Source organism: Oryctolagus cuniculus, chromosome 15 (genome assembly GCF_051225735.1).
Source record: "Oryctolagus cuniculus isolate XC-2025 breed Fujian yellow rabbit chromosome 15, ASM5122573v1, whole genome shotgun sequence".
Taxonomy (NCBI): Eukaryota; Metazoa; Chordata; class Mammalia; order Lagomorpha; family Leporidae; genus Oryctolagus; species Oryctolagus cuniculus.
Window position 1 is genome coordinate 54,081,924 of NC_142881.1, and position 26,547 is coordinate 54,108,470.

The window sequence follows — 26,547 nt, forward strand, 5'->3', positions numbered from 1 at the left end:
GAGGGAGCCTAGATTGAGTCCTGGCCTGGTGTCTTTGGCCTGGCCCAACTCTGCTGTTGCTGGCATTTGGGGAATAAACCATCAAATGTGACTTCTCTCTTTCATCTGTCTCTCTCTTTCAAATAAATAAATACTTTTTTTTCAAGTTTGTGAAAATTAGAATTAAAAGATGTTTATTTTTAGAAATGAAAATATTACTCTATTAATTTTTTAAAGGTTATCTATTTATCTGAAAGGCAGAGTTACAGAGAAGCAGAGGCAGAGGGAGAGAGAGGTTTTCCATCCACTGGCCCACTCCCCAGATGTCCACAAGAGCCAGAGTTGGACCTATCTGAAACCAGGAGCCAGGAGCCTCCTCCAGGTCTTCCATGTGGGTACAGGGGTCCAAGGACTTGGGCCATCTTCCGCTGCTTTCCCAGACACATTAGCAAGGAGCTGGATCAGAAGTGGAGCAGCCAGGATTCTAACTGGCACCCCTATGGAATGACAGCACTGAAGGCGAAGGCTTTACCCACTAGGCCACAGCGCTGGCCACTCCTCTGTTAATTTTAAAAACAAAATTAATAGTAGAAACCTATTATGTACACATAAAACACTTTTATAAAAATAAACCATATTTTCAAAAACAAAAATATTAGTAAAAGCTGGTGGTTTTTTTACATTTTTTGTAAATCTCTTTACTGTCTAGCTTAATAGAGAGCTGGATTCTCATAACTGCTTCTGTATTGTCTCTGTTGTGGTATTACATTTCACATAGTCTCTGGAAAACCCCACTTCACTTGAAAGAGAATGAGAGTGAAAAAACTGATCATGTCCTGGTATTGTTATGATCATAGTTTTGCCCCTGTGAACCCCATGGTTCCCTGGACTGCAGCCTGAGAACACTCGATAGAATACATTGTCCCCAGTTTTGGTCATTTTCATAGAATACTGGCTTTCTTTTGCTACATCCACGTGTCCCCTGTGCTTACTTAATGGCTTTGTTGAAATTGACCTACTGTTTAACTTCAATTTACTTAAAGGGGACACTTTCTAGGTCTCCAATAAATCTAAAACCAGTACAACCTGCTCGTAAATACAGAGTAACCATTAGATTAAATAAGCCATGAATCACTTAATATATATTTAAAATATTAACCTGTGAACTATCTAAACTCATCTCTGCGTGAGACACTTTGGAAAACACTAGTGCAGAGCAGTAATGACAACGATAATGATAGCTAACTCTGACATTTGTGTCAACCCATTGAATCCTGGCAATTACTAGAAGAGGTAGATAGTATTATTATTCTTTTTTAAAAATATGTAAAAATATTTTGAAATATATTTTAAAAAGGCTGCCCAGTTTTCTACAGTGAGTAAATTCCAGGGCTGGGATTTGAAGCCAGGCAAGCTGGCTGCAGAATCCAAGATGCTGTGTTGGCAGAAGAAACCTGGATTCTCTTCCAAGTCCTAGGACATGTCACTGAACTTCACCGCCCTCCTCAATAAGATGAGGGAGGTGGGCTAAATCCAGGTATACAAGTTCAAGTGTCTGGTGCCTACACAGGTCCTGGCAGGCAAAGGAACAGTGAATATAACACTGTACTAAATATACACTTGCCTAGAGAAAGCAGCTGCTACTCAATTTCAAGTGTTTTTTTTTTTCTTTCTTTTTTTCCTGCCTTCTTTTTTTGGGGAGGTGGGGAAGGTGGGTGTGGATTAATTTATAAAAGAAGAATGTAATCAGGGATATTTTTGTGTAAATTTCTCAATTTTTTGAACATTTGGAAGGGCCAACCATGTACACAGACTGGTTGGTTTATGATTTCTTGCCCAGTTGATCTCTGCCTTACAGGAGTCATGATTAAATGAGCTCTTTTGTACTGTGGTAGAAACCAAACCCAAATTACAGAAAAATGCAGTTTAAAACAGCGATCAAAGGGGATAAGGACTTACAAAGTGTCTACATAAATATTGATTAAGAGTCGGGTTAATTGAAAAGTCAAGGTACATTAACAGAATAACAAAGTGTATTTCTTTGTGTTCCTTTTGTATTGTATTAGAGTAAATCAGCAATATTTATCCAGTGCTAATTCTCAGTTTGCCGAGAGCTAATGTAATCATGAGATGAGCTTATTGAAATTCTTTTCTTAGACATAGAGGCTTGCCCAAGAATGGTGAATATTAGGAACTTTAGTCAGCACTTGCTCAGAATAGTAAATAAGAACATGTGATTTATGCCATTGTGTGTACAAAATAATGTTTCCTGAGACATTTTCTATATATATGTTGGCTGTTTTGTTTTGGGGGGTTGGTTTGTTGTCTTCCCCCTCCTCTGCTTATCAGATTTCCTTCTAAATCCTGGCATTTGACAATGTTGCAGGGCCAGTTTCTCCGTAAATCCACAGTAAAACATGCTGGTGGTTTCACAATTAATCCAAACTTGGGTTTATGGCTTATGCGTGTTTATGTGAATTCCTGCGTCTGTTTTTATGTGTGTGTATATTTAGAAGGTCTGTTTGAGAGAGAAAGAAAAGGAGGGCGCACACAATCTATAGTCTGAATCTTGAAAGATGAGTTTATTCATCGATGACATCATAAGGATTGTATTTTCTCTTGGTTAATAAACTATCTGTTTGGCGGGTGTTGTAAACCGGCCAGAGCGAGTCATGCCATTTCTTGGAAAAGATCTGAAGCAACTGGTAATTGAAATGATAATCATTTGATCATAGTTAGTGCTATTTGAAAATAACACTCATCTCCAAACTGGTCTCTTCTAAGGGACCATATTTGGTCAAAATGTTGCTAAATTCCATCTTTACTAATGTTGAGACTGATATACCATACCACTTAGTTATTTTCCAGCACATTCTGAACTTGATTTCTAGTATGCCTTGTCCAGAAGCTGTTCCCATATGCTTTGAAACAATACCCAGGCTGAATTATAATCCTGACATTGAATAATCACCATGTAACAGCTATAAAATGCATGACAGCTACAGATCTTTTATTTCAAGAGGATGGTGTGGGGAATTCGAGGGAAATCATCCGTTGAAATGTGCTTTGTAATATGCCCCATTGTTTATAAAGTATTAAAATTTCTTCTTGAGCAGAGGATAAAAACACAGTTTTCGCTTTGTCTCCCATTTAGTGGAAGTTCATATTTAATCATGATAAGTGAAAGGACTCCATTACCCAAGTTTTACTTTTCATTTTTGATAGAGGATTTGTTACTTTGCTGCTGCTTAACAAACTTTTTCCCTCAGAACCAGCTTGGAACTGGATGAGGAAAAGTGAAATTTTAGAGCCTACCTTAAAACATTTTTTTAAAAACTAAACCCAAGGCTTCTTACTGTGTGAAGCTTATCTTAATAAACCCTTTTTTGTTTGAACTGGGGTAGTGTGTGCAGTGTGTGTGTGTTTGTGTAGGTGGGGGAAGGAAGAAAGAGTCATGATTAACAGCAAAATTAGCCAAAATCAGTTGTGAATTCCTTTTGTTTAATACTTGGAGACATCTTCCTGTTGTTGTTTGTTAAAAAATGTTTCTAAGGTTTTGTAAGCTTAAGAGTTTTCATAGCAAAGCTTTCTTCATAAATGTGAAGTAAAAGAAATGAAAGAAGCCAGTTCAAGTTGAAATGTCAAATGCTTCAAATAATTTCACTTAAAACCCAGTGAGATGATCTCCTTAAGCCTTTTCCAAAGAATCTGGGGGGTGGGGGGGGGAGAGCATTCTCCCTTTGTTCCGTGTATGGATGTCCATTAAATATCTTACTGGATTAATTCTCAGAAAAGTTGGTTGTTTCCTGGAAGCAATTAGAGATGCTTAAAATTCAAATTTATGATCCATAGGAGAAACTTAAGTTTCAACTACTTTTCTTAAATTCAAAGACTTTCTGCTAACTCACCCTCTCACCCCCTGCCCCGTATGTATTAAAAGAAAAAATCAGTTCATTTCTCAGCTTACAAAGTTCTTGAGAAACATGAGAATGTGTAAGTTTCTTTCAGTGGGAAGCATATAACATTTATGAAGTATTTCTTTTGGGATTACATCACAGTTTTATTTAATTTTTAGGACAAAAGTTAAATTCAATATTTGTGTATAAGCCAAGGGAAAATGTACCATAAACATAGGAATTTTGGGGTGAGTCAGAGTTCCAAGAATCCTAGATTTACTTAGACCATTTATATAGAGACAGACTAACCATTAGTCATCTAGCTCTCGCTTTTTATATTTGCAATTAGTTGCACCTAAAAATTAACTTTTGCCCAAGTGGTCAGATAGGTAGAGCAGGCTTTGGCAACCAGAATTAAAAATGGCTATTAGAATTACTGTTCTAGTTTTGGATATTTTTAACCATATAAAAATATAGCATATAAATAATTCTTTAAACAACCAGCAATGTCAAACCATTGACTTGAACTGAGTTACTGAAATTTTCTGACTGAGGGATTCACACTGTGTGCTCGTGTACAGTTAAATCACACACATGGTGCTTTGAGTAGACTTCACTGACGTGGTGTCATTTACCTCCAACTCCCAGATAATGCTTTTTCTTCTTCCCCAACTCCCTCTTGTAGGATGAAGTCATTGCTGTTTCCGAAAAGGTGATTGTGAAGCTTGAAGACCTGGTCAAGTGGGTACATTCTGATTTCTCCAAGTGGAGATGTGGCCTCCAAGCTGGGCCAGTGAACACTGAGGCCTTGGGAAGGAATGGCCAGAAGGAAGCTCTGCTGAAGTACAGGCAGTCAACCCTCAACAGCGGACTCAACTTCAAAGATGTTCTCAAGGAAAAGGCTGACCTTGGTAAACACAATTTATATGTCTCCATCCAATGAGTGTAAATATATAATAACTTACATTTTCTGCTATAGATTTTTCTGGAATCCTGGCCATATAGATGATGTCTTTAACCTCAAAGGGGTCTAAGAGTATGGATGGAGAGATGACTGGGTGGGTGAGGAATGGATTTTACCTGTTGAGGCACAGGACTTTCTGTGCATAGAGCCCTGTGCCGGGTGATGGAACACGTGGCCTTTAACAGCTTCTGTTGTGGAATCAAGGTGTCAAGTTTAATTGGGGCACCTACAATTGAATTAATGAAGAGTTTAAATATTTGCTATAAGTAGATAGTATGACATCTTTTAACATTGTGTCAGAATTTCATGTTTTGCATGGGCGGAAAGCAAAGTAGGGAAGAGGGATGCGTTCTGTAATGCAGAGTAAGAGAACAATGCTGAGGCAGGGGGTTGCTGCTTTAGACAAGCATTGGCCACCATCAGCTATGCATTTTTTTTTTCTTTCCCTCCACCTTCTCCTCTACTCTAAGTTTAAAAGAGAATCTGGGATTTGGAGTAGTTACTCTAATTAGTGTTTGAATACTAACTCTGCCATTTATTTTGTTGTGTTGCCTTGGGCAAATAATTGAACCTCTAAACCTCAGTTTTCCCCATCTGAAAAACAGGCTAACTTTACAGGATCATTGTCACATGTTAAGATGTAAAGGATCTGGCTTAGTGACTGTCACCTACAACAGGCTTCATCACTAATCCTGTTGTTTTTTCTTAACTCTTTCTTCTCCAGCGACTTTTTGTGTCCTTTCTTTGTTGTTGTTTTTTCTCTTTGAACCCCGCTGTGTTATTCACTAACCTATTCTCCAACATTGCTCAAGAGCAAAGTTGTTGACCTCTGATTTAGGCTAGTTATTTCCTCTTTAGGCAAAGAGGAACTTCACTTATAACTTATTAAGGCAGGTTTTTCTTTCATTCTAGCACATGCTGAATTTTGCAGCTTTATTTTATGTGACAACTTCCTGTTTTTTTCAAACCTAGAACTTAACTATTACAAGAAACCTACACGGTTTATTCTAATTGGCATAAAGAAACTGCATAACACTGGGAACTGACTGTGTCTTTCATGTGACTCTGGTTTGTGATGAGCTGCAGTGTTTTGGGAACTGCATTAATATTTTCTTCAGATTAACAATCAACAGTTCCCAGCATTTTAGTGCACACTGAACGGTGATATTTTGGACATGGCAACCTGAAATCATGAGCACAATTAGGGAAAATTATTAAACCAGTGTTTTTCCTTCTAAAGCCAAAGAATTTTTTAATAGTCTTCTATATGTGCTGTTACCCACTCCAGTTTTATGAACACACAATGACTAGTCTTATGACGTGTGAAAATGCTGAAAACGTCTGCTGTGTTATTTTCCTAATTCATGATCTGGGTTGTATAGCCATTGTCTTATGTTTTTCCTTAACATTAAGACCTTTCTTTTGTTTGATTTTTCGAGTTATAGAATATACTGTTACTAATAAAAAATTAAACAGGAAACCCACAGGGGACAAAAAGGATGTGTAGATGGTTAAGCTTGATGTCACACATACAAACAATAGTATTTATAGCAGGGTTGTTTTGTGTTTAAAATGGATAGTTTATTAATGAGCACAAAAACAAACCTAATTTCTTTATTCCAGCAAAAGATTTAGAGATTTTGATCTCTCTGGATTCTAAAAAATGTCAATAATCTACCTTTCTGCAATCAATTCCAAAAGAAATTGGTTTATTGTGAATGTTCAAAGCACTTGCAGGTGGTTTGGTCTGGAAAAATCTAGATTAGTGGTTTTCAAATCTAGTTGCTCATTAGACTGACTAGGGGAATTTAAAAAACAATCCTGATTACTGAGTCCAGCTTCCCCAGATTCTTCAGTCTGTGACAGTGAGGCAAAGCCAAGGAATGTATACTGATAAAGGCTTCCCAGGTGATTTTTATTTTTTGGATTTTTTTTTTTTTTAAATCTCATTTGGGAGACAGCTCTACAATTAGTGCTGAGGGAGGGAAAACAACCCCTAGGAGGTTTGGTTGGGAGATTCTCAGGAGGCCAGAAACACCATGTACCTATTTAAAAAAAAAATGTAAAATACCCCTTTAAGGATAGAATTTAGGGCCTTGAAATTCTACTCAGTTGGTATGAACTGTTGGGAATTTGAGACAAATAGCTTTTGTAATTGGAATGCACACTGTGTTGTAATAATGTGGAAAGAGAAACAAAAACTTTCCTTAATGTAATGAGTTTCCATTATCTGCCTGATCTAAGGTTTGTAAGTCTACATTGTTAGGATTTGTGTTGGGGAGATAGAGGGTGTCATATGCTGTTCACATTCCTGTCCCTGCAACTTTCTCTGTAGCCTCTTCCTTTCTCTGCATGTAACATCAAAATATTTGTTGTCTGTACTTTGCTTTCTACACAGTGGTTTTCTTATCTCTCTCTCTCTTGGCCACACTGAAACCACCTCCAATACCATATTGTTAATGGAAGTTCACACACTTATTAGGTTTTTCCTTCTGTAGAGCCCTTCCAACTCACTCATTGTTCTTACCAAAGAAAGAAGATGAACTGTGAGATTACTTTGGACCGCCCCCCTGACTGTTTTTTTTTTTTGTTTTTTTTTTTGTTTTTTTTTTTTTCTGGTGGAAGTAAGCAGAGAATGGAAAGATCTCACCTTTCCATGGAAAAAGTAAAGCTCCAATATGTTATTTTTTAAACTGAATTCTTTCAGATGTTACCAAAAAAAAAAATCTATAATAACAAATTAGGTTGAAGAGATTTTAAAACATAAAAGCTAATTAAAGAATGCTTCTTGCTCTGTATTTAAGTAGAGTAAGTTCCCTTTAATCCCAGTTTGTGTCACTTCCTGTCTCTCTCTGAATAGTTTTTTCAAAAAAAAAAAAGAAAAGAAAAAAAAAGAGAATGTTCTCACAAATGTGTGTCTGCCAACAGATTAATACTCCACAAAGAGACACTCTGCCCCGAAGGGCAGCTTCCAATAACTGCCTTGATTCAAATCACAACTCTGATTTTTTTTTATCCCCTTCCCCTTCAAAGGAGTACATTTGGACAGTATTTGAGGATGTTAGGTTTGCTTTTTAAAAATTTCTAGAGTTTTCATGAAAGACTCTAAAGAACTGATGACTAAAATGACAGATCTGGATGCTGGAAAAACCAATAATCCCCAACAACACTTCTGAGAGCATTCATTCCCCTCCTTCCCTTCTCTTTGTCTTTTTCAAAGAAAGAAAGTTCAGTATGAAACCAGTGCAGATCGTGACTTTACTCAGTGAGATGTTTTACCTTCTTTCAGACTGTTCCATACCGAAGCTTAACAAAAAAAAAAAAAAAAAGGCAAAATAACTATGTTAAAACAGAAGAGTTAAGGAATGTATTATTCATAAGCATGAGGAACACAGGAACCTGTTTTTCCAGAAGAATCAGTTTGATTAAATCATTCACTACCCAAGCCTCTAGTTATTTATTTTTGTCTTTAGAATTACAGTACTTAGCTTTTGTAATAAAGTGGATTTGATACCCATATTTGGTACGGCAGTTGGAAGTAGTCAAATGAAAAATTATTTTATTTTATGAAATTCTTAGCAACTAAGGAATAAAAATACTATCAACTACACATAGCAAACTTGCATATTTTATTCCTTGACCTATAGTTTGAAAAAAAAAATCAAATTATTTTATATAACACTGCTTCTTACAGAGTTCCTTAAAGTGAAGTATGAAAGCTACAGTGTAAGCTTTATTGGCCTATAAATATGTCATTATAGTTGGACTACATTTATATGCTTTGGATTGTTGTTTAAGCCAAGAAAATATGTCTCTACAGGTTGACTTTTTATTGAAACCCTTTGAGGCATACAACAGAATGTATTTTAGGCCAAGGTTATTAAAACAGCATTTTCATTTTTTTGCAGCAGACTCATTGTCAATTATGCTGCCACAAACTGTCTGTGGATGGGCAGTTATGAATGGTTTCATCTCAAAAAGTGTCCTTAGAAAAAGGAAGAAAAGATAGAGAAGTCTGAGCAGAAATCAAGAAGAGACCAAAAGATTGTCTGTGTTAGTCTGGCCAGGTTAAATGATGGGAGTGCCCTCAGTCTAATTTTTATTTGAAAATTACATCAAGTTGAGAAGGGTGGCTTCTCTTCTTTCTGTTGCTAGCATTTTCACTGTACTCTGGAGAGTAGACAGCATAGGGTATTGACAGAACAGTTGGTGGGATATCAGAAGAATCTTAAAAGTCACTGTGTTTGTATCTCAAAGTTCTTGGTGTGTAAAATGGACAATAATACGTACCTTGCTCTACCGCATTGGATTTCTGAGATGAACAACTGAAAGTAAATGAGTTAATATCTATGGAAGCATTTGTATGTTGAAAGCTAAGATGAAATCATCATTGCGTTGTTACTATTAGAAGGAAGTTCTCTGCGATAGGGAACTAACTGTGGTACAATGTAAGCTTATTTGTTCCTTTTGAATTTTCCTAATTACACACATACATTCTAGTATTTAGGGCAGGGTTTACTCTCTTTCCTGTCTGCTTCAGTAGAAGAGTGCTTATATTATTAAAGTCCTTCAGGTTCTTGCTTGTGTGTGGGTGTGGGTGTGCATGTTTGTGTTTGCATGCTTGCACATGTACTAAAAACAGCCATGGGCTCCATAATGACATTTCAGTCACTGATATACCACGTATATGATGGTGGTCTCAGGATTATATCACCGAGTGTTTGGCCATCTCAGTTTGTGTAACTACCCCCATGATGTTTTCCCACAATGGTGAAATCGCACAACATTGCAGAATATAACTTCCAATTGTTAAGTGAGGCATGACTATAGTATATATAACTAATAGACATATTACTTAAATACTTATTTAATAATAAACACATATATGTGATATAGTGAGTATATATGTACTTAATATGTCTATATATTTATATTTTATTATATGATATAACTTTTCTCCTCCTGGAAATTCTGTCATCATAAACTGGGCCATCAATGGGAAATCAATGAGGTCTTAAGCACACCTGTTTAAAAACTGATTATAGTCTTTGCTTGGAAATTCTGGAATGAGGCCTCGTATTTCAAATGGTTGTTTCAAGTCATTTTGAGTTTGATATGCCAGGTGGGTTCCTGGAATGTGACCATGGAAAGGATTTTCACTGTCTGTTGATGAAAACAGTATAAATGCCTCTAATAAGAAGCATGGGAAGGTGCTGACAATTTTTCACAATAAGGATTTTTCACCTGAGTCATCTAATGAATTAATTGCAATTGAAGACATCGTTCTTACTAAGACATTCTTTCTTTCCTCTTGCTCTCCCACTTTCCTTCCCTCCCTCTTTTCTTTCCCTCTTTCCGTTCTAGACTGAGATTTTCTATGTGTAGTAAAGAATCTTGTGAGGGTATTTTTTGCTTTGCTGGACCATCTACACCATTTTCGTTCACGCTGAACCTTGAGAAGTTTCTTAGGTTATATAGTAGTATTATATTATTCAATTGATGAATGTCATGAGGAATCCCAAACAAGTTTGGCTTTTATAGCATTCTAGAATTCAAATCCAAATCAATTACATGTGGGATTTATCAAAAATTTTAGAAAGACACTTTTCAAAGAATTTTCTCCCAAGTTCCTCTGACCATATTAATGTGTTTATCATGCATTCTTTAAAGAATCTAATCACAGCACAGTTAAGATTGGATAAGCATGCTGTCCAAGTGCCAAGATGATTCTTGTTCAAGAGTTGCCTCATGGCCTTCCAAAGGGACAACTCAAAGCGTCAACCCAAAGGGTCCTTAAGAAGAACAAGTTCACACTTCCAAGAAGCTATATCCAAGACATTAAAAGCTTTAGAATAGCTTAGTGACAGGATATTTTCTAAGAATCTGGGACCATATAAGGCTATAATACATAAGAAATAAAATTACTTATTTCATCTGAATGTTAAAATTCAGTTTGACTATCTCATCAAATAGTTGAATATTGTCCTGAAACAATGGTAGAGTGAGAAAGTGAAAAATATGTCAAATAAGTAACACTCTTATGTTGTCCATACTTAGCCATCTTGGCTATTCATGCTGGAAGTAAAATCTAACCACATCTGAGCCAGTAAATAGCTGGTCATTGACACTGGTGCCCAGATACTTGGGTTCCATTACTCGGAAAGGATTCCAAGTCAATCCATTTTCATGTGGAACTTCCGTTGACTTAAGGGTCTTCTGATGTTTTCTAAGTGACAAATCATTTTTAAGAATTGCAAAGTCACTTCTTCTTTTAATGGCACACTGAAGATGGACAATCAACTGAAAAAAAATGTAGAATTTAGGAATTTGTGCTTAAGTTTAGACTTTGAGATAGTAGGGCAAAAGTAGAAAAAAGGTGAAATTGGAACTTGTAGTGCTATTTTTTAGTATCCAGGTTACTAATATGCACCTTTAGAAGGTAAGAAACTTACCTTTTAGGAAAAAATATGAACAAGGCAAGAAATCTGCTTCCTTTGGACCTCTTCACAGAATGATTCAGGCTTAAGGGCCCTGCGAGAACACTTGTCTTGTTGGTATCCCCTTTTCCTTGAGACAGTCTTCAGTCCTCTCCTCATTTAGCCAAACAACCCCAGTGTCTTCCATTCTTCCTCAGGAATTGTTTTCAGAATTCTTCACTGCCCTGGCTACTCATCTTAGAGTATCCATGGGGTGCTTATTAAAACCTGTTGACTCATTTATATAGTAGGAGCTCGTTTTTTGCTATGAATCCTAGAGCCAGAATAGGAGCAGCTTCCGGGGCATAGAGGCGTGGTACATCCGTCATGTTAGCCGAAGGTCTAACGTACGGGCTTGGCACCCTCCAGATATGATGTGACCGTAGCAAAGCTATTCGACTCTCCTCATTAGCATTGTGTGACCTTGGCTTTTGTATATTTCAGAGCAAAAAAATGGGGGGAGTAATTTTCCCACCATTCCACACCCTGAAGTGTAGTCATCTGTTTTTGTATATTTGTTTTCTATACAGTAATATGGAATGCAGATTGTTATGTAATGAACATCATATTAACTAATAAGGTGGACACTGTGACTCATTTTCAGTACTTTTGTGCTCTAAAGCTTCTGTTGTTTCTGTAGTTGTGTAGTACAGCATTTAGGGTAGGGCTTGCCTCAGTGTGGATCCACAGTTGAAAACCAGCTTGATGATCACAGACTGACAAGTCTTCCCCTAGAGTATCACATGTATTAGTTTAATTCATATCCTCCTGGACTTCACCTCTCGGTTGTTCTTTTGTTTGTTTGTTTGTTTGTTTGTTGTTCGGAAACTTATCTTGGATCAAGTACTTTATGGCTATATCTACAGAGACAACTAACCCATAAATTTTTTTTTAGCTTCATTAATGAGAATTTTACAGTGAACTGTCTGTGGTGATCACCATCTGATAGGAAGATGATCAAAAGCAAAGGAAAATTTCAGCTTGACTTGTTGTGTATACCTTTAGCCTCTTTCTATAATTTTGGATCAACTGAAAAAAAAAAAGCCTCTTAGGTAGTCTTGGCTTTGTAAAGCTTATGAATTTGCAGTATGATAGACAGATTGCCAAAGTTAATGTTTATATTTGTATTTGGTGATAGGAGTGGGTCTCCTGTGAAGACCAAACCTATGATTCCACCCTGTCTTTTAAATATCTCTTAAAAACTGTAACATTGACTCTGTGGCTGATAGGCCTCCCAAACAAGGTGTAATTCAGTTGGAGGTTCATGACGCATTTCTCACTGTGTCAGAACCCTGAAGTGTTTTTTGTTTGCCTTCTTTCTCTCTCTCATCTCTTTAGCCACTGCATGCCTCCTGACCTAGGCCGTTATTACAGCTGCGATCACGATAGCATCACCTTGGAACACAAGGCACATACATCCTCCCTGTGAATTGATGTGGCTTTTCCAGAGGGTTTTGCGAGCAGATATTTGATTTGGGCATTTAGTCTTAATACTCTTTAGTATTGACACCGATTCTTTTGAACAGCTCGTTTATCTTTTAGAGTACTTTAAATGTGAGGTTTTATTGCAAAACATTAATTTTCCTAAATGTCAAAGATCCTCTCCCCTTCTCTCCTCTAACATTATGTGTTTAAGTCAGTAGTTTATACAGGTCATTGCAGAGGAAAGCTGAGGTTTGGGCTTTGTAGCCCATTTTAATAAATGTATTTATTTAGGACCGATTGGAATAATAGTGGGTTTTCAAAGGCTTTACAAAATGCTTCATGCACAGTAGGGGCTGAGCAAATAGTGCTGCTGATTTGGGTTTTCCTAGTCGCCTCATTCTGTTTTCATTTGGGAAGAAGTGGTACTGTTTCTTTTCTTCCCTAAAATCCCAGAACTCTGCCTTGCCTAGAACCTTCTTCCTTCGGACTTACCCACTTTTAAAATTTCAGTCATTTCCCTTTTGACCTTTTAAAAATACTGGCTTTCAGCTTGTAGCATCCCCTCCCTTCTTGGATAACTTGATGCCTACCGAATAAAATGCAAATATTACAGGCAAGCATCCAGTGAGCTGTTTAGTCAGTCCCAACCCCCATATCTTTTTCTTTCTTATTAAATAACTTTTTGTTGTTATTTTTCTCACTACCAAAGTCATCCATGTTCATTTTGGAAAATGTAGGCAATACAAACAAAAATCAAAGATATGTAAGTTGCTTATTTTCCTCTCAGCCAGAAGTAAGTGCTGTTAGCACTTAACACGTGTGCCAATGTATATGAATGTGTGTATAAACAAGAGTTTATATGCATATACTTTTTCCCCATAAAAATAAGATGTTTGGAAACCTACCCCCCCACCACTTAATTTTGTATAGATGTATTGTGACTATGCCTACTTGTTGTAAAATACCCTGCATTTTTTTTCCCTCCTTGCAGAATGTTTCATTATAGAGGTGTTTCTTACTTTAATTATATTGGCCATTTCAGTTGTTTCTGATTCTCACAAACTCAATGCAATCCTTGTGGCTGTGAACATACCCATGACTGTTTCCTTATCTATTTGTGGGGGGCGGGGAAGCACTAGCTTAAAGTGCATAGGGAATGTTAAGACAGCTACCTTCCACCTTATCTCCTATTCCTTATGTAAACCTTGTGCCTCAACCTGACTAGTTTAGCTGCTTGATCATCTTTCTGTTAATCACATACTCATACACCCACTCCCTGTCTTCTAAGCTCTCCATCGGTTTGGAGTGGCTCATGCCTTTCACTCTTGAAATGCCCCTTCTAGGACTTTCACCTGTGGGAATTCTCCTTTTCCTTTAGGAATTCTTTTCAGCTCTTGAAACCCCCATAGGCACTTAGGTCACAGGAGTCTCCCTGCTTTATTGCACTCTTATCTTATCCTACCTAAAGTCTCTACCACCTTGTTGAATGCCTTACTCTATAACTACCAGCATAATACTGTATCTTTTTTTCATGTGTCTGTCTTATCTTCCCAATAACAACCTTAACTCTATGGTGTTGGCGCTCTAACTTCAAAGCTATACCTAGTAGGTTAAGTAAACACGCGGCTTTTATGATCAGCCTCCTCTGAAGTCTCTCTGTTCTTGGTTTACTTGGGACACCCGTGTGCACTCAAGGGTTGATTTGACTTCTTTTGCAGTACTTCCTGGGACACCCTCTAGTGGAGGGGCTGTCTCACTGATACCTGGCAGGAGCAGCAGCATGCTTGGGTTATTCGTTTGCTAACTATTCTTGGCCTAATTAGTAGTCCGCCGTCTGTCACTCACTCTGGAGAACTTGCTGCATGAGCATTGGAACCTGCTAGCAGCTAGCCTGCCACTTGGAGGATGGGTGGTGGTGCTGGTGTAAGGGTTTGTGAGTGTGTGTGTGGACGTTTTACATATTAATTCTGCCTTCTATTAGTGCCTCTCTTCTTCCGGGATTTAGCAGAGACAAAAATGTGCAGGGAAATAAAAAATCCAGACTGGACTTGCTCTGCCTTATCTTTTATTATTATTATTATTATCTGCTTGTTTGTAATCTGTCTGTTTTTTAGGTGACAGGTTATTAAGGAGATGGTATTAGCACAATATCTAATACTTCCTTTCCCAGGCTATAATGCTGTTTGAATCCTCTCCTCCCTTAAAATGGTTCTTTGCTAATCATGGTGGAGGATATTTTCCACCTTCCAACTCCCCATTCCACTCCTGTGGTTTACAAAGAAAGTATTCTATTAGGCCCTACAAAAACAATGCTTCATGCCTGGCCTATTCTCTCAATAAGAAATAAAACATTGTTTTCATAGCAGTGCTGATAATAAGGCAGAGTTCAAAGCGTGATGAAACGTATACTTTTCTAGTAGAGAAAAACCTATAGTTACCTGGCTAATTACCCATCACATGATGGCTGTGTGTATAAATATAGGCTTTTCACATGTGCAGCCTCTGTGCCTCTGTGTGGGTTTCTTGTCTTTGTTCTTTTTTTTTTTTTTTTTAAATTGAGAATGTTCATTGAGTTCTCATTGTTTTGTATTAATATTTTCAAAGATTTAGAATGAGCAAATGTGGAAGCCACCATTTCAGGGTAACTTCTTTTTTTGCCTACTGTTCTAAACCTTGGTATTCAGTTATACATAATGGAAAGAATATGGCCTTTAACCTAAAACAGACCTGGATTCAAATCCTCGCTCTATAAGCTCTATGATCTTAAGAGTTTTAGTTCTGCTTTCATTGATCATCTGTAAAACAGGGTTAACATTCTCGGTTACACAGGACTGGGGAAGAGGAGATTAGATCGTGTAGAGGGGCATTGAGTACACAGAGGGAGCATTAGTCAATAATACAAGTTTCCTTTCCTCTTTCCCTTACAAAAGTAACATCTTAGAAAACGCTGTTTGCTTCCTCAAGAAAGTAAGTTGAACAGTTGCAACGGTAGAGATAAGAGTAGTGTGTGATTGCATTCAATTCATGTCACGTTTAGTTACCTATCACAAGGCACTGAAACCTAGTCAAGTTAAATAAGACGTGATGCCAGTTCTTTAGGGGTCCAAAATATCTTGCGGGTTATGTTTGAAGTGTTTTAACGTGATCTTTAAAAATTTAGTTTTCTGTGCTAAAATTTACTTGTATGTATATTGTCCTGCACACCATCTGCTCTTTACTTCCTCTGATCCCAGTTGGTTGAACATTTTGATGCCTGGAATTCGGGAGGTACTTTGGAGGGTCACAGGTAAAACTTGTGGATTGCTGGCTGAGAACTGGTCTGCTCTTGCACTTTAGTGAATGTGTATGTGTTGGTGTGTGAAGATGCTTGTGTTTCGGAGATGGTCCAAACTGAAAATCCCTTTTGTCCTCAAGAGGTTTAATTATTCCAAATGAAACCCAAACCATACTGATATGGCCATGCATTGTGTGTTGTTTTTCTTTCAGAGGTTATGAGCAAGAATTTTCAGTTATATTAGTGTAGCCTGCCTTTTGCTGCAATGACAAATATCTCCAAAATCTCAATGGCTCAACACAGCAAAGTCTTACTTCGTGGTTTTTTTACACCTTCTCCCCCCCCACCCCACCCCCACCACTTAGTTCATCGTGAGGACTCAGCAGGACAGATTTCCCTCTGGAACTGGTGTATTGTGTCTCCATGTCAACACATGCTTCTGTGCTTTCACAGGAAGGGGAAAGGAAGAGTGGAGAGTTGATTTCTGCAATTAAATGTTTATACTTATTAAAAACACAAAGTAGCATGCACCACTTCCATCGTTAATTAAGTGATTAATTCCATGGCCATGTCTTAATGTCAAGGACATTCAGATATAGAATCCTACAGTATTCATGGAAGGAAAGGGGACTCAAATGTTACCATTAAATATTTCCTTTAGTCATATCTCTCACATGCATTTAGAGAATAGTAAATACCATAGAATCATAAAATCTGAGGGTCGAAAGGAACTACAGACAATCTAGATTCCAATTATGACATCTTTCTTACATTTACTACTTCTTAAATAGCCTTAGCCGAAGCCTCGATTACTTGAGCTAGTGATTTTTCCAGCACTTGGGGATTATGATGAAATATTCCCAAATCTACCTCTGATCCATCCCTGTATTAGAAATGCTCAGTTTTGATAAATTAAATTTGAATAATCTGTGTAAAGTATGAACCATAGTATTAATTGTACACGATGGTTCCGAACTTGATTCTTTTAACAAGATACATACCATTTTTTCCTTGTTTTTGATAGCGTTTCAAATGTTGAAAATAGTTGCCAGGCTTTCTCAATGCTTTCCATCCCCAGCCCAGATTTTGCCTTCTCCAGATCAAATGCCAACAGCCCCAGTCTCACATTCCCTATATAATATGGGTTTTATTACATGTAGCCTCTACAGTTATCCCCAACACTCTCTAAATGCAAATACATTTGTGTCTGTATACTTCAATTTGTTTGTCCCCTTCATTTTATGTTTTGTGCAATCCATATAAAAATTTAATCTGTACAGAAGTGAAAATCCTTTACCTGCTTTTCAGTCCCAGTCCTGTCAGAAGGAACACATGGTGGTTCATAATTGGTGGGTATCCCTCCCATTGTCTCTGCGTGTAGGGGGTGTATATGCATGCAGGAATAAATTGTTTTGCTCAAAGGACAGGATCTTCCTATGTGCATTATTTTGTAAATTGCTTGTGTCAGTGTTTTGTAGCCTAAGGCTTTGCTGTCCAGTATGTAAGCCACTAGCCACAAATAGCTGACCAGCTTTGAAATGTGGCTACTTCAACTGAGAGTCCGGGTGTTTAATTTTATTTAAATTTAATTAATTTCACCTTAAAATTAAAAACTGAAACAATATAATTTTTTGTTAAATGTTGCTTTATTGTCTTATTAGGTTGCATTGTAAGGGCAAAATTATACCCTATATTTCAAAAATTCAATATAAAGAAGAAATAATTTTATATTGATCACATATTGAAATAATTTTGATTCATTGAATTAAATAAAATGTATTATAATTAATTTGACCTTCCCTTAAACTTTTTTAACATTGCTATGAGAAAATTTTACATTATATATGTGGTCCACTTTATGTTTCTCTTTAACAGTGATGTTCTAGAGAGATTTTGGACACCTGTGATATTAGCCCAGTCTTTTATTTTGAAGTGGAGCCACTGTTAAATGCAGTGAGTGCTTACTGAGGGAGGGTATTCTGTTTGCTCTGAAAGGAATATGCAGATGAAGGAGCCCCAGTGTCTGCCTTCAGCAATTCATAGTGCAGGATGAACAGGTAGAGTTTAGCCAGAGCATTGATGAAGGTATAAGCAAAGTATGCTAGAAGCATGGAAGAAGTCTCCTGAGTACATTTCTGGTCTATGAAAAAACTTTGAAAGACTTGAAGATTGGAAACTCTGATGTCTGTTTTTTTGGCAGTAGTCTCATGTGCATGATTGCTGAGTACATGAGGAGATTCCCATCCTGTTCTCTGTGTGCTACCAGGAAATTGCCAGAAATGAAGAATCTCGTGGTCATCTCTGACTTAGATCTTTTTGAAGGGCTTATTCATACCACTAGGAACTTGGACTTATTTCAAAGTTGGCTTTCCAGATGGAACCCCTGTGCTTGATGTTAAATGCTGACCTTTCGTTGTTTCTGATAAATACCTAGTGGTTCATATCAAGGCTGGTTACCAGAAGAAATATGTATATTATGCATTCCTCATTGAAATTCCTCATACTCTGCCAAAGCTCTACCACTTCCACTCAGAGTATTCTGGGATGTCAAAGGGACAATAATTAAGCTTAAGGCTCTTTCTGGATGTACTTGGATTTGTTGAGTTTCATTTGTTTCATGACTATGAAGATGCTTCGTGTCCACCAGTATGTGTTCTGGCAATGAAAAGCTATCAGTTGAATCTCAAAATGTTAAGTCTTTACCCTGCCTTTTGATGTTCTTGATTCATAACAGCAACATATTTGAATCCTATTCTTAGGATATATAACCTACAAACTAAATAAAAAGGAGGTACTAATTTTAGATTGCAAATGATACAACTTTTCTATGAGAATGTCAACTTTCTGCCTACAGCAAATGGGGCTAGAGTGGTTAATCAATCAATTCATATTAAACAATTTCTCCTCAAGGCAGTGTTAGTGTTGGATCTCACAAAGTTGTAGCAGTCAGCCTGGGCAGAGCTTTCTAGATGAATGAAACTTCTGTCCCATCTCTGTTCTGAGAGCGAAAGTAGGGATGGTCAAGAACCTCTGTACTATAGATAGCGGGTTCAGGGTTTGGCAGGAAGTCTACATCTTTCTCCACCTCCCAAAATACGAGGAGTCAGGCTGTAGATCACGTGCTGAAGGTTCTGCTGGGAAATAACCACAGTCCTGGTTCTTAAGAACTGACAGATGACATTTTGTGAGCTTTCACTGCCCCCAAATCTGCATGCAGAATTCTGTATGGAAGTACACACTTTGTTGGGAGACCATTTATAGCATTCATTTGATCCTAAAAGGGGTCTATGAAGATAAAAAGATGTGAAATGTGGTTTCTAAATGTCTGAATACTTGCTTCTCTTTCCCAAAAGGCCTCTCAGGCATTTCAGCTAAGTTTTATTTACTGTGTTATTCGAGAAGCCCGTGTACATATGATAGCGGGATTTGCCTATTCTAATGGTGCTTAACCTTTGGTGGGTGGCATAGACAAATTTAGGAATCTACAGAACACTGTGGACTCACAACCCAGACATCCATCAAATCTGATTGACATTTAAGGACATTCACGAAACCCCCTGCTGAAACTGGCCCATATACTCTTTTTTTTTTTTTTTAAGATTTATTTATTTACTTGAAAGTCAGAGTTATACAGAGAGAGAAGGAGAGGCAAAGAGAGAGAGAGAGAGAGGTCTTCCATCCACTGGTTCACTCCCCAGCTGGCCACAATGGCCGGAGCTACGCCAACCTGAAGCCAGGCTCCAGGAGCTTCTTCCGGGTCTCCTACGTGGATGCAGGGACCCAAGGACTTGGGCCATCTTCTACAGCTTTCCTAGGCCATAACAGAGAGCTGGATCAGAAGTGGAGCAACCAGGACTCGAACCGGTGCCCATATGGGATGCTAGCACTGCAGGCGGTGACTTTACCCGCTATGCCACAGCGCTGGCCCCCTATATACTCTTGATTCAGGACTTCAGCTAGACTCCCTTTAAGAGTATAAAGCCATCATGCCATGAAGAAGAAAAACAAGGGCCATGTGTATCCACCCACAAAGGTTGTAGGATTCTACTTTCAGATGGACTGTTTCTGATCTTCAGAAGGGCCTGTCTCTTTTGTATCACATATTTTTCTTTTATATTTTCAGATTATAAATTTTGACAGCAGAGATGGAAAATAGATAACACTAATTCTCTACCATCTCAATAGTCTGGATTTACCATGTTACACATTATATCTTCATTAGCTACCTTCTTTTAGAGTGCTCACAAGGGGCTTACAACAGTGGGAAGTCCCTTTAGTAAAGTAAGGAAGCTTTTTAAAATGGAAATACATATTCTGTGACTTAATTTTTATATATGGGAGCTGCAAAAAATATGTATAAAAATGGAATTAGAAGATAAGTTTATTTTGGCACAAAAGGTTTTGAAATCCATGAATACCTTTTCCATAATACATATTTTTCCAGAACTCATTGAAGATCTTTTGTGTGCATGGATTTCAATTTTTTTTACACTGAAATAAACTCATTTTTAGATTCCATTTTCCATGAACTTTGTGCAATACCTTTGTTGTATCAGTTTCCATAAAAGGATCCTGCCTAGGTATCCTTTGAATGCCTTTTGTCTCTTCTAATAGCAAAATGTTTATTATGTGACTACATTCCATACTTAATATTCTAAATATTCTTAAAATAATGAGTTTTTGTCTTTTACATAGGGAGCTCTGAATATTACTTTTGGTTGAAATTTGATCTGTTTCCTGTGAGTTGAAACCCAAGTTGAGAAACTTTGTTTTCGTCTCTGATTAAGCCCCCATTTGACATTTACTAGATTGAACTACTTAATGGGAGTGAAAGGCCCCCTCTCTCAATCTAAAGCATTGTCTGGTGTGTCGTACTTGCTCAATGTGTGTGTGGGATGGATGACTAGACTTTAAATCTTACACCTGGAAGCAACATATGTAATGGGAAGGGCCCAGAAGTCTGACAGACCTGGACTTGAACCCTAGATCCTCAATTTCTAGCTTTATGATCTTGGGTAAATTGCAGATTCCATTTTCTCATTTCTAAAATGACTGTAATAATTCCTACCTCATAGGGATAGTGTAGAATTTAATAACATATTGAATTCCAGGTGCTTAGGACAGAGTTGGGTGCAATAAAGCACTTGATATATGATAGCATTATTAAAAACCTTAGGTCTTAAGTGAGAATATCCTAGACTTTAATCACCTAAGAGTCAACTTCACAATTTTTACCATATCAATAACACTCAATTTTGTTTACTTGATTTTTCTTTAAGTTAACTGCTCTTTGTACCTAAATAACTTATTCTAAATATGAAATTTTACATCACTACTATAAATGGAAAACTGCATCATTTGCTATAAATAATGATGAAAGTAAATTTTATAAAATTCTTAAAATTAAAAGATTTATCTATGCACTGCCTAAAATTATCTTGGGTACCACTATATACCACACTTAAGTCATTTCCTTTGAGTCTGTTCTCTTGGGCAACAACCCAACCTAAGGTTATTGATAGCAGTAGGACCTTCTCAGGCCATGTGAGCCTCATGTCAACAATTAGCTGTGAAGGGCTAAGACCAGTGGAACAGAATTAATCTAAAGATTCAGAAGTGTAACTGCCACACAGATGTGTGAAGTCTGAAAATAACTCACCATACACCTGCCTGCTTTGTGTGTCAGTTACAGTGTTAATTGAAGGTAGATGCTGTAGGGACAGGGGAGTAAAGACAGGACTCTTACCTTCGAGATGCCTGGGCTGTCACAGACGGTTTAATACTTAACCACTCAGGGGGCTGAGGCTAAGAATCTCAACCCCAGGCAGCTTCTGAACATGGATCACAACAGGGTGAAAAAAAAGGGTAGTTGTTATTACTCCCCCATGAAAGATTATGTAACATAGCAAAACTGAATTTGCCTTAGTCAAAGGTGACTTGCTGAGGTTGAATCCTTCAGATGTCTAAATTGGAACAACATCTTTGTCCAAGCATTGGACTTAGGCTAAGCAGCAGGAAATACCCATGATTTCAACAGGGAGTAGATGTAAACAACACACTAAAACAAAGGTGAAGTCTCACATCTGTGTCATATTGCATAATTGATAAAAGCTAAAGTCCCATTGGAAGGAACCTCTACAACCATACTTCATTTCTGGTTACTTAAATACAAGCAGCATTTTAGGTTACTTGTTAATGACTCAACTGGCACGTTAGTAGTAAAAAGATTACATGAGGTTTGAGAAATGGGTCGGGATGCTCTGGCCAGACAATCTGATTCCAACAGTGTTCTGAAGGCCACGTTCAATTAAACTGTGCTTCACTCTGTTACACCGTGAAAGACAAAGATAATTTAGCTGAGCATCCTGCTGTTAGCTTAGAAGCACCACAGTTCTCAATACACATATTATGAAGGTAAATGAATAGTTGCGTAAAAGCATGAAATGCCTGATGAACTCCTGAGTTTGGACTAAAATAATTTTCCCATCCATGAGCAGTAGCTGTATTTATTAACTAATATTATTAGCTGTCCACTTAATTTACCAAAAAAAGCATTTATGATCTCAGAGTAAGTGGTAATTATTGCTTACAAGGCTATAAGTACATGGAGGAATTAGTTAATATCATGATAAACCATAAGCAAAGTTAAAGTGATTTTTAAAAAAGATTTATTTCATTTACTTGAAATTACAAAGAGAGAGGTAGAGACAGAGACAGAGGTCTTCCATCCGCTGGTTCACTCCCCAAATGGCTGCAACGGCTGGAGAGGGGCTGATACAAAGCCAGGAGCTGGGAACTTATTTCAGGTCTCCCACATGGGTGCAGGGGCCCAAAGACTTGGACCATCCTCCGCTGCTTTCCCAAGTGCATTAGCAGGGAGCTGGATGGGAAGTGGAGCAGCACTGCAGGCTGGAGCTTTAACCCACTGTGCCACAGCGCTGGCCCCAGTTAAAGTGATTTGGCAGTTAAAGTGATTTCTAATGTGAGTAGAAACTTGAGAAATATCTAGAGCCATATTTGCAGCACCAAAGTTGTTTTATTTTTCTGCGACACACTTACTGATGTTTTATAAACAAAAAATGTACAACTTTTCCATTAGGGCCAATGGGAATGTCATGACTGAGTTTAGATCTGCAATTCATATAATGCATGACTGTTTCAACAAGTAGAAAATGTATACACATAAAGAAAAACAAGACATTTCTTCCTGCCCCCCTGTTATTTCCCTAATTTCAATTCCTTTGAATGAGTTTTCTGTAAGTGAAAAGACGACGACATTGAGGGCCCTGATCCCTCAGCCTCTTACCCCAGTTTAGTTGGTTTATCTCCCATTTCAGATTCCAAAAAGTAAAGCATTCATCATTCTCACCCTGAACTTACCTGTTACTCTCTGATCTACCTGAATCTATCTGTTACTCTCTGATCTACTAATGGTGGAGACATTGGAAGGGGCACCAACCCATACCAGCCTCCTGGCTTGACTCAGTCACAGCCATCCGTGGGGCAGCAACAGTGACACCATGCCCAAAACACAGCCTGGGGACATCACAGCCCCACTTCACTTAAAGATCCAGATAGGTGGTCTCCAGACCGAGGGCGTCGCCCTGCAGGACCAGATTTGCAGAGCATCTTATATTTGAATAAGGAGCAAGAAAATTCGTTGTAAAAACCATTGGTCCTACAGAAAGTCCCACGGAAAATGATGCATGCTAAGCACTGCTTGCCACAAGCAAGCTAAGACTTGCTTGCCACATCTTAGCTGCACTCCTGAATTCTGCACCCCTGTCCTGGTTTCAGAAGACTCCAATCATCTCTAACTACTGGCATTTCTTGAGCTCCTCTCATGGGCATTTACTATAATTGTTTCTAGTATGTGCAAGGCACTGGAAGAGAAATGACCTGTGTGGTCAGCGTACCTACAGCCTTGGCAGCATTAGCAAATGTCAATTAAAGGAACTTGCACGCCAAGACCAGTGTGTCTGGTGTGAGAAACGTTGCCAGGATCTGCCCCAGCGTAAATTTATTTTTGTGCATTTCTGTGGTCCTCAAATCCCTTTAAGATTTGCACCTTTCCTGATTTTGAACTCTGGGGTCAAATACAGAGTGCAGCTTCCTGGATAATCAAATTTGGGGGTGGGAGGAAGAGGTCAGCATATTAACAACCGTAGGGCACAAGCAGGCACCAGTCAGGATGGACACAGACCCTGGGGCTAGAAAAACCAGGGACAGGTGTGTGCCGGAGTTAACCCGTCAGTGCCTGTTCCGCACAGGGTCCTGGATGTCCCCAGGGAAGATCCAAGAATGAGGAGGAAGAGGCAGGGATCCTTGCCTGCACGTCAGTATTTTAACCTGTGAGGCTGTCTGGGATTGTAGCAACTGGAGGGCAGCCCTCCTTACAGCCCTGGGGTCATTGTGTTAACAAAGGGGCAGGACCCCACCTAGATTCTGTTTGTAGTTTACTGAAATCCACTGTACAGTGCTTAACTGAATAGTGCTCTTCAAACTGCACCAACTAAAAATAGTTTCATCTGCAGTGTGAACATAGTTTCATATTTATACTAGCATCTGGCCTAAGGAATTGAATACTCCATTCTTTAAATAGCTTCACTCCAGCTCTGGAATACTCTGAGAAGAAATCTCCCCCCTTCAAACACCTTGTTTACACAGCCACGTTTCAATGCAAACAAGCTCCCTTTCTAAAGTGCCGAAGAATATTAATTTGGGAGCTAATGGTGCCATGGGGTAGTCTTTTGGAGGGACGAAAGTGAGGAGATTGAATTGAGAGCCTCTTTAAAATATGGCCCCTTAGTAAAAGATCTCTGAGACAGCGACAGTGTTTAAAATTTTGTATTTTCCTAAATTTGACTCCCAAACACAATCCGATGTGTGAATCCGGAGTGCCTTCTTTACCGTCATGTGTGAAGCCAGCAAGAATCAAGTTCTTGGGAAGAAAAATTTATGCTGCTGCTAATGCCCAACAATAATAGAAATATAAGCCTAGATAGACTTTAACTTTTTCTACCAGCAAATGCTTTGGGGCCGGAAATCATTTGCCAGCAGGCAATGAATGTACTTTTGTTAGTCTTAGGGGGATACTAATGGTTAGTCCCCATGAAGAAAAATGTGAAAATAACACACTAAAAGGTAAACATTACGAATGGATGGCTAATGATTAGCTGTTACAGTCCAAAGGGGCAGGGTATTTTTTTTTATAGTTTTATGACCCTTGCCCAGCCTTTATTGAAAGAACATTGTATATTCAGAGTTATATATTTCAAACCCACACCTTTGAGCATCTTTCTTTATAGATAATAGGAAACATTTTCTGCAATAGTTTGATTGTGATACAGATGGGGATTTTAAATATATACTCGTTTTTAACTTGGTATTAAAAAAGAGAAACAGACAATGATTTTTAAAAATCGAATTCATGAACACATGGAGTGGGAAATACTAAAAAACCTTCCCCCTCCACCTACCCCAGTCATCCTGAAAATTAATTGTGTGAAGGCAGTGTGAATACTCTGTGAGAAGATGAGTTAGTGTTCAGTACCTTACTGCCACAGTCTCATCAAAATGTCTCTCTCTGAATGCCTTTTGTGCATATGAACCAATTCAGAAATATAGACACACACACACACACACACACACACACACATATATATATTCCTATTTAAAACAAAAATGGCTTTTGGAGCCTCTAGGGGCTCTAGTTTTACAACTTAGATTAACTACTTTAGTAAATAAAAGAATGTCAGTAGAACATTGACCACTAAAATGCTAACATATGGGAGTATTTGAAGAGTAGTAACATAAAGGCAACTTTTCAGTCATTGATGTTAAAATTAGATGTGAGGCCATAATTTCAAAAAGGTAAGTCATGGGTTGTTTTTCACGGTCTACAAAAGTAAGTGCTTTGGCGGAACTTCAGTTATGTATGTTCTCTGGGAAACAGTGAAATGTCTTAATTTAAACATCACTTTCATTTTTCACCAGTGGGACTTTTCTAGATAAAAATCTAATCTCATTCTAAGTCACACTTGAAAAAAGTTTCCCCATTACACATGTAATATTTTTATTGCAGAAAGTAAAAATATACAAAAAGAAGAAATAAAGATCATTCATAGTCTCAGTGCCCAGAGGTTACCAGAGTTTTGTTCCATTTTAAAGTACTTTTGTGATGCTAAGATGCCACCTGTTTGCAAAGATGCTTCATTGATTTCACAACCACTTTTGGAAAACAGGAAACAATTCCATTCCAATTATGTACAAGATTTTAATATATACACAGATTCCAAAAAATGAAAAAGTGGTGAAGGGGGCAGGAAGCACAGTTGGGAAATGAGTTTAACAGGTCAGCTCTGTCCTTCCTGCCTCAAGAAGCCATGCTTCTCCATGGGCTCACAGCTCCCGGTGAAGTTCCCAAAGCCAAGACTCAGCCTTGCAAGGAACTGCATCAGTTTTACCTCCGCCACAGCCATCCTTCCGTTGCTCTCCCAGCAACACAGGCTTACTTACCTGTGCAATTCTGGT

At 38.0% G+C, this 26,547-nt stretch overlaps 1 protein-coding gene across 1 annotated transcript in view; it reads left to right on the plus strand.

The window, feature by feature from the left end:
• ARID5B (AT-rich interaction domain 5B) overlaps window positions 1-26,547 on the plus strand; it is a 182,231-nt gene that overhangs the window by 29,395 nt on the left and 126,289 nt on the right. The window contains exon 3 of the mRNA XM_002718470.6: window positions 4,561-4,786. Coding sequence (XP_002718516.2) covers window positions 4,561-4,786 — 226 coding nt within the window. The remainder of the gene's footprint in view (window positions 1-4,560; window positions 4,787-26,547) is intronic.